The following is a 9287-nucleotide window of genomic DNA, read 5'->3' as shown; positions in this document are numbered from 1 at the left end:
CTTTCATGATGATTTGGATGACATCATAACATCAGAACAACCAACCAACAACTTAGTCACAAAAATGAAAGCCAATAATATTACTGCTACTGTAAAAACGACAATAATATACTATATAAACACTAAACTCTGTGCTGCTGTAACATTGTTTTGGAAATGCATGGTGCCCCATGGTGGCACTGTGGGGAAAAGGTAGAGAAACAAACTCAGAAAAGGTGAAAGGTTGTGGGAATGTGTCAATTTGCTGGTCGCCGGTTGGCAAAGCGGTCTCTCGTCTCTTACTTTCAACTTTGACAGAAGCCCGCTGTATTACACCCGAGGTCGGTGTAGCTAGATCGATATCTTAATTTAATAAGCGGACATGGCCAAGAAACGAAGAGAAAGACGAGAGGCCGATAGTGTTTCGTCAGTAACGTTACACGAGGAACCGAAGACAACATTTAACGAGGCACAAACCCTCAAAGGTATGTATAGATAACGACGTTGCTATCCCGGCTAACTGGCTAGTATAGCTAGCTAATTTACTTGTGTTCTTCTAATTGATTAGCTAACGTTAAGATACATTACTGTTTATATGATGTGGTAAACGTCTCGTTAAATAATGTTGCTAGCCAGCTTGATAACTAGCCAGATGATTGTGAAATGCGGATATGCTGTTGTCAGTCAGCGTTAGCTAACTAACGTTATTAACAGCTGATTATCAAGATTCAGAAGTTACTTGCTTTCAAGGCTGGTGGTGGTATGACGGAGTTGAAGCACAGACAAAATGGGTTAGTTACCATTATATTTGGTTGAAATTCACATGATCAGGTTAGTAACTTAGTAGCTTGCTATCTATCCAGCCACTGTCAGGGGCCATACCCAGTTTGACATTAAGTTACTAGTGTTAATCAGTGTCAATGACAGAACTACTTGGATGAAGTCAGGAAAATATTAGTAGGCTAACCATGTAATGTTATTCTTATATAGATGGAGCAACACAATTATCATAACAGGATGTTACACAATACACACCTTATTTATACTTTTTAAATTTGTTTAACCTTTTTATTTAAAAAAACATAAGCTTGGAGTCATGTGATAACATAGGCAGATGTATTCTAACTTTGATGAGGAACATATGTAGTCAGTTTCAAGGATTATATATCTTGAATGGTTTGACTACATAGCATGCTTCATGTACTCTGGGGAAATCAACCAGGAACTAGAACAACAAGTGATGCAAAGTGAAGCAAGACATTACATGAGGCTTACTGCTGTTGTTACAGAAGAATAGAGGCTTATCAAGATATTTTTAATTTGCTGACTGTGTGTGTTATATAACTTAGCTACTCCCCTCTCCACAGAGACTCAATACACTGGAGGGGGCTCAGCTCGCATGTCTCTCCTCATCCTGCTGTCTGTCTTCACCTGCGCTGCTTCTGTCATGTACCTAGTGTACAGGAATTTCCCAGAGCTCAACGAGTAATTGTTCTTTGCATTTATCTTTCCAGCAAGCAGACTCATGTTTAGAGAGTTACTTTTGTATAACATTTGTAACTTTTGTGAAACAGCCTACCAAATGGCATTCACCAGCCAAGTTAAATAATTTCATTAAAATGGTTCTCATCATTAGCTGTTATAACCGTTGATGGATTATTTTAAGGAGCGGAAATGGATATGATTTTATAACAGAGTATTTTCTCAATTCAAACATTCCCCTGCAACTAGCCATCAGAGTTTAGAAGACACCTGGGACGTCCGAATAGAGAACAAAGAAAGTATCACCATGTAAAGGCTGTTTGGAAATATGACTATTACAGATATATAGGAGGAGCCTGTTATCAATGATTATCACAGCTAATGATGAGAACCATTTGATTTAAAATGTCTACAGCCTAGTATGTCACACTCCAATAGAGACAGTCACGTTTTAATTTCTGTTTCTGTAAGTGTCAAAGCCCTTGCACACAGATTCACACATTTTTATTTATCCACAACATTGTATGATGGTGAATTGATATACACATTTTTTCATTTCAGTGATGAGATGGCTACTATTAAAATCCCCAAAGATATGGATGATGCCAAAGCCTTGGGCACTGTACTTTCCAAATATAAGGACACCTACTACACCCAAGTGTTAGTAGCCTACTTTACCACCTATATCTTGTATCCTTTTGGGTAGTAAATGTGTTGCAAAGTTGTTAACGTTTGGAGGATTGAGTTACATACTTATTAGCTGTTTCAACATGCATCATGTCTGCGAGGCCCCCTATGTAATCCAGTGGGTCAGCAGAGGAGAGCGACAGACTGGGAAGCGGGCCAAGACAGGCTTTTGTTACTCTGTGATGGGCCTGTTGATTGCATCATCCCTAATCTCCCCTACCTTTCTCTCGCCTGCTTGGTGACCTCTCATTCATTATTTCCTTTGAACAAAGCAGCCAGCCAAGCCAAGGTCATAGTAAAGGCATGGGCTTGCCTCTGGATAATGAATGGAGAAGTAGGAGGTGGGAGTACAGTGGGCTTTGATCCTTGAGTATTAATTCAGGTGATTCTTGTGTGTTCACAACAACCACAGAGTGCAGTACATTTTCCTTCATTTTCTGACCGGAGAAGACAGATTAACAGATGAATGCAGACATGGACATGCAGTTAAACTTAGTTCAACTTTATCAGTACAGTAGGTTCTAAGGACTTCCTTTCCATCCACAGCTATTTGCAATAGAAACTCTGTTCCAGATTTGCCAATTGCACTTCAGACAGACATTACGGCCAGATAGAATTATCCGCTATAAAGGAGGAGAAAAACATGGTCCTATGCATGTTATGGTCCCACCTCATATGTAAACATCACCCATCTTCAGAGCACATTTTATGAAGAATATGAATTAACACTGCACAGTATGAACATGTTTTCTACCCTGCTTCCTCTGCTAGTTTTCCTATTCTCTTTCCCCTCCACTGTCTTGGCACATATTAATGCATAGTGTCTGTGCTCTGGCCAGTATGTGCTAACAGCACAAGGACTGGACCAGCTGACCAGGCCTCAGCCACTGTCTGGGATGTGTTGCCTTGTAGTTTTACTGGTAAATAAATGTTTGATATCCTGTGTGAGAAATGCTTTGCCCACAACATGGTGAAGGTCAGCAACGTTACCAGTAAAACTACAAGACAACACGTCCCAGACAGTGTCTGGGGCCTGGTCAGCTGGTCCAGTCCTTGTGCTGTTAGCACATACTGGTCAGAGCACAGACACTATGCATTAACATGTTCCTAGAGAGTAGAGGGGAAAGAGATTAAGTAAACTAGCGGAAGGAGACATGAGACATGATACTGCATTTGTATTCATAGTTCGTACGGTGTAGTGTTAATTCATATTCATCAAAATAAATGTGCTCTCAATATGGATGATGTTTACATATGAGGTGGTACCATAACATGCATAGGACCATGTTTTTCTCCTCTTTTATAGAGGATACTTCTGCACAAATTAGTCCTGCAGCCAGATCTATAATAAACTTGTACTGTATGCTACTACAGTGGAGTATGTTTTAACAATACTGAACAAAAATAGAAACGCAACATTTCAAGTGTTGGTCCCATGTTTCATGAGCTGAATAAAAGATCTCTGAAATGTTCCATATGCACAAAAATCTTATTTCTCTCATTTTGTGCCCAAATTTGTTTACATCCCTGTTAGTGAGGATTTCTCCTTTGCCAAGATAATCCATCCACCTGACAGGTGTGGCATCAATAATCTGATTAAACAGCATGATCAATACACAGGTGCACCTTGTGCTGGGGACAATAAAAGTTCACTCTAAAATGTGTAGCTTTGTCACACAACCCAATGCCACAGATGTCTCAGGTTGAAGGAGCATGCAATTGGCATGCTGACTGCAGCAATGTCCACCAGAGCTGTTGCCAGAGAATTTAATATTAATTTCTCTACCGTAAGCTGCCTCCAATGTCATTTTAGAGAATTTGGCAGTACGTCCAACCTGCCTCCCAACCGCAGACCACATGTAACCACGCCAGCCCAGGACCTCCACACCCGGCTTCTTCACCTGCGGGATCATCTGAGACCAGCCACCCGGATAGCTGATGAAACAGTGGCTTTGCACAACAGAAGCTTCTGACAGTTTGTGCAGAAATTATGTCTCAGGGAAGCTCATCTGCGTGCTTGTCGTTCTCACCAGGGTCTTGACTTGACTGCAGTTCGTTGTTGTAACCGACTTCAGTGGACAAATGCTCACATTCGAGGGTCACTGGCATGCTGGAGAAGGGTGCTCTTCACGGTTGACTCCCAGTTTCAACTGTACTGGGCAGATGGCAGACAGCATGTATGGTGTTGTGTGGCCGAGCGGTTTCCTGAAGTCAACGTTGTGAACAGAGTGCCCCATGGTAGCGGTGAAGTTATGCTATGGGCAGGCATAAACTACGGAAAACTAAAACAATTACATTTTATTGATGGCAATTTGAATGCACAGAGATAGATACCGTGACGAGATCCTGAGACCCATTGTCGTGCCATTCATCTGTCGCCATCACCTCATGTTCCAGCATGATAATGGAAGGCCCCATGTCGCAAGGATCTGTACACAATTCCTGGAATTTTAAAATGTGTCAGTTCTTCCATGGCCTGCATACTCACCAGATATGTCACCCATTGAGCATGTTTGGGATGCTCTGGATTTATGTGTACGACAGCATGTTTCAGTTCCTGCCAATATCCAGCAACTTCACACAGTCATTGAAGAGGAGTGGGACAACATTCCTCAGGCCACAAAATATTATGAATTGTTGCATCTTGCGTTTTTATATTTTTGTTTAGTGTTAATTTTGTGACTGCATCCACAAATGTGTGTGCACATACTGCTGTGTGTTCAACCCTTGAGCTGTATTCCTTGACGCTACTGACTCAGCCTCCAGACATTTGCGATCCCTGGATCCATCTTCCTCAGTATCCTGTCTGGTTATCTCTACCCCTTCCCCCTGGCTCTTTTCCTCGTCTGCCTGGTGAGTATACTATTAACACAAGGAGAACTATGACTAATAATAGTGGTGGAGATTTCCAAAATGTACTTTGACTCTGTAAACCAGTCTCGGTTTACAAAATGTACTGCCTCTGTCACTGTTTCCCAGTGCTCTGGCCTGGGGGCTTCCTTCTGCTACATGCTGTCTTATCTAGTGGGGCGACCAGTGGTCTACAGATACCTGACAGAGAGAGTCCAGAAATGGTCCCAGCAGGTAAGACCTTTTTGGAAGGAAAAACAGGTTGATTTGGTACGTGAACAATATAGGAAGTTGTTGATATGAGAGTACAAGCAAACTTTTAACAATTTAGTAACACCCACAGAACAGTCGAGTCTTAGTAGGGGGCTAGTAGCCTCCAAGCCTTTCTGTGAATGACAGGTTCTGCTATCTGTTTTCAATCGCAGGTTGACAAGCACAGAGATCATCTCATCAATTACATCATATTTCTGAGGATCACTCCCTTTCTCCCCAACTGGTTCATCAACATCACCTCACCCATCATCAATGTGCCTTTGGGGTTCTTCTTCCTTGGTACTTTCTTTGGTAAGGCTATGATATATCAAACTCCAGTATTTCCTTCTCAGTAGAAAACAAGTGTTGATAGTGCTGCATTTTCTTTATTGCTGAGCTATTTTTGAATCTCTCATACCATTTAATACAGTGGTCACCAAACTTTTCTGAGTCAAGATCACTTTTGCAGTCAAAAAGCAAGCTTGAGGTCTACTGCTCAGATTTTTTATTTATTTTTTACATTAATCTCACACAAACAGTTTTGTAGGAATGAGGATTGGGCAGTAGGCCTAACACATTATCACAGCATATTGGCTATATGATTGGCCTGCCAATATTGTTAATCTCAGACCATATTATATTTCAAAACTCGAGCTTTGATAACAAAAGAGATTAGTTGGTTTAGCACTTGTGAGGCACTGTGGAGCATGAATTTAAATAAATCGCTTTTAGATTTTACTGGACTGATGGTACCTGCGTCTGATGGTCAACAAGGTCAAATCACGACTTTAGTGATCTTCAGCTCGAAAAGTCAGAACTTTGGAAAGATGCCAGAGTTTCCGAGTTGGATGACCGGTCAAAACGATTTTTCCCAACCGCCTCTCACGGTAGCTGCTCTCTCCTTCCTTTCCTCCGGTAAGACTGACCAGAGAGAGGGGACACACTCTTCCACCTAAGGGCGAAACTCGAGTCATACCGCATCTGCCTCATGCACAAATTCATGTTGTTCCTATGACCAGAGAATGTAAAAGGTTCCTTGATATTAAAATCGACACGACGAGCTGCTAATAAAAATAAAACGCAGGGCTATCGATACTTGGCTACTCTGAACCTTGCAGCTGAACCTGAGCGGAAGTACGGAGAAGGGAGTTTTATAATAGTGTTGAATAAAAACAGTGACAGCGCTGAATATAAACTTAAACATGCACTCACTCATAAAAACAGCAGCTCTTTGCTGTATTCGCTGACAGTCTCTCTGTGATCATGGTTTTAAAAGTTATTCAATCTTACATAGGCTAGTAGCCTATTAAATTTAGCTGTAGCCAGGGTTATGGAATTCTGCAGCCGCGGTGATTTGAGCTATCCGATTGGGCAGCGCTCTAGATGCACTCGATTTTGTCTCATATTTGCCGGTCGTCCGGGTAGACGGAGTTTCTCTTCAGACAAAATGGTTAAAAAGGAACACTTTGCTTACCCGGTGCGCAGGGCTTTTGAATCAAATGCATCTACGGTCAACAGCTCAACACGATATTTAATTTTTTTTTAAAGGAGCGCAAGCCTTTATAATTCGCTGGCTTTTCAACATAAATATTTGGTGATTGACTAGGAATGCCTTAGCTATGTGTTGTGTGTCTTACAATACTGACTTCCTCCCTTATCTCTGACTGTCAGGAGTGGCCCCACCGTCCTTCGTGGCGATCAACGCTGGTACAACACTGTACAAACTGACGACAGCTGGGGAGGCAGTGTCCTGGAACTCTCTGATTGTGCTAGGTGTCCTGGCCATACTCTCTATCCTGCCTGTCTGCTTCCAGAAGAAACTGCAGCAGAAGATGGAGTAGGCCCGAGACAACTCATCTGCCTGCCTGATCCCCCAGCCCATCCCTTGGCTCAGGAATGGTACACCCCGCTGTCACTCACATAGTCCTGCCTGTTGCTGTCCCACACACCTGCTGAGGTTGCTGTGGAAACATTGCTGTTGGCCCAACCCTGACTCCTGTGTCCAAAACATGTGGTGGTGGCCACCTCAACTTTGTGCTCTACAAAGGACTAACTGGCCTCTGCTCATCCTCGGGTTTGTTCTCCCATTTTTGTTAAATGTTGCTTGCCTGTAAAACGATTTAAGGAAGGATACAGAAAACATCAGGCATCTGTCTTTATTGTTTTAATCACAATTGTTCTCACAAGTTCAAGCTACACTTCCCTCCTTTGTATTTCTTGAACCATGTTTTGAATTGATTTAATCTCTTAACCTGTGTGATATGGGTGACGTCAAAGCAATACTGATCAGAGTCGCAGTTTAGTGTTTTTGATTTTCACAACATTTTAGGACTATTGTTATGAATGTTTTATACACTGGTTAGAATGTGAGCATATTAAATCATTTAGAATGTTCTATCATTTCAAGATATTGTTAACACACCACCCTAAAATGATCTGTGTGCCATCAATGTTGACATGAAAAATATGCATATGAACACATAGTAAGATAAATATGAAACTCTTGATGCTTTTGTTGAGCCTATCAGTAAACATATGAAACGGCATATCAAGTATTGAAAACTAGTGTTTTGTATAATATTATTTTATATTTGTTCTACTAATGGTGCTGAGACTCCCTCTCTGCCTTTGTGCTCTCCCTCGTGTGTCACCAGTCCAAATGTTCTGCCAGTTGAGAAATGCAGTAGTGGATGACCCAGCAGTGCCCTTTGCAAAGTTACCAATTTGATTTTTGGTTGTTCATGCTTTTCCCAGGTGTTAGTGATTTCACACTGCTACTTCATGTACAGTGCCTTCAGAAAGTAGTCGCACCCCTTGACTTTTTCATAATTTTGTTGTGTTACAAAGTGGGATTAAAATGGATTTAATTGTAATATTTTTGTCAATGATCTACACAAAATACTCTGTCAAAGTGGAAGAAAAATTCAAACATTTGTAAAAATAAAACACTAATATACGCTACATGACCAAAAGTATGTGGACATCTGCTCGTCGAAGATCTCATTCCAAAATCATGGGCGTTAATATAGAGTTGGTCCCCCCTTTGCTGCAGTCGGTGTTCCAATTAATCCCAAAGGTGGTTAATGGGGTTGAGGTCAGGGCTCTGTGCAGGCCAGTCAAGTTCTTCAACACCGATCGCGACAAATCATTTCTGTATGGACCTCGCTTTGTGCACAGGGGCATTGTCATGCTGAAACAAGAAAGGACTTTCCCATCGCTGTTGCCACAAAGTTGGAAGCATAGAATCGTCTAGAATGTCATTGTATGCTGTAGTGTTAAGATTTCACTTCACTGGAACTAAGGGACCTAGCCCAAACCATGGAAAACAGACCCAGACCATTATTCCTCCTCCACCAAACGCACAGTTGCATTGGGGCAGGTAATGTTCTCCTGGCATCCGCCAAACCCATCTGTCGGACTGTCAGATATTGATGCGTGATTGATCACTTCAGAGTATGCGTTTCCAGTGCTCCAGACTCCAAGCGGCGAGCTTTAAGTGAAAACTGTAACTAGGCCACTCAGAAACATTAAATGTTGTCTTGGTTTAGTAACTCCAGTGTATATTTGGCCTTGTTTTAGGTTATTGTCCTGCTGAAAGGTGAATTTGTCTCACAGTGTCTGTTGGAAAACAGACTGAACAAGGTTTTCCTATAGGATTTTACCTATGCTTTTCTCTATTCTGTTTCTTTTGATCATGAACTCCCTAGTCCTTGCTAATAACAATCATACACATAACATGATGCAGCCACCACCATGCTTGAAAATATGAAGTGGCACTCAGCGATGATGTTTGGATTTGTCCCAAACATAATGATTTTTTATCCAGAACATAACGTTAATTTCTTTTCCACATTTTTTTGTAGTTTTACGTTCGTGCCTTATTGCAAACAGGATACATGTTTTAAAATATTTTATTCTGTATAGGTTTCCCTCTTTTCACTCTGTCAATTAGGTTAGTATTGTGGAGTAACTACAATGTTGTTGATCCATCTCAGTTTTCTCTTATCATAGCCATTAAACTCATTGTGAAATCCCTG

General features: G+C 41.4%; 1 protein-coding gene across 2 annotated transcripts; it reads left to right on the top strand.

Moving 5' to 3' along the window:
- The first annotated feature begins 193 nt into the window (after window positions 1-193).
- LOC112236187 (transmembrane protein 41B) lies at window positions 194-8123 on the top strand. Of its 2 annotated transcripts, none has more exons than XM_024404773.2 (7): window positions 194-464; window positions 1347-1464; window positions 2023-2151; window positions 4908-5001; window positions 5128-5232; window positions 5424-5562; window positions 6922-8123. In XM_024404773.2, exons 1-7 carry the CDS (start codon window positions 362-364, stop codon window positions 7089-7091), a joined length of 858 nt encoding a protein of 285 aa, XP_024260541.1. In that variant the 5' UTR covers window positions 194-361; the 3' UTR covers window positions 7092-8123. The 2 variants fall into 2 exon arrangements, with proteins under 2 accessions (XP_024260541.1, XP_024260542.1); XM_024404774.2 differs by lacking the exon at window positions 194-464 and adding an exon at window positions 678-770.
- The last annotated feature ends 1164 nt before the right edge of the window (window positions 8124-9287 follow it).

This window comes from Oncorhynchus tshawytscha, linkage group LG04, assembly GCF_018296145.1.
Source record: "Oncorhynchus tshawytscha isolate Ot180627B linkage group LG04, Otsh_v2.0, whole genome shotgun sequence".
Classification (NCBI taxonomy): Eukaryota; Metazoa; Chordata; class Actinopteri; order Salmoniformes; family Salmonidae; genus Oncorhynchus; species Oncorhynchus tshawytscha.
The sequence above is the reverse complement of the archived record's forward strand: the minus strand, read 5'-3'. Positions and strand labels throughout refer to the sequence as shown.

What these genes read in the sequence shown, in the direction of transcription:
- LOC112236187 (XM_024404773.2), top strand. Translation starts at nt 362, where the DNA reads ATGGCCAAGAAACGAAGAGAAAGACGAGAGGCCGATAGTGTTTCGTCA. An exon ending in AATTTCCCAGAGCTCAACGA is followed by an intron (nt 1,465 to 2,022) that starts GTAATTGTTCTT and finishes TTTTCATTTCAG; the next exon opens with TGATGAGATGGCTACTATTA. An exon ending in TCCAGAAATGGTCCCAGCAG is followed by an intron (nt 5,233 to 5,423) that starts GTAAGACCTTTT and finishes TTTCAATCGCAG; the next exon opens with GTTGACAAGCACAGAGATCA.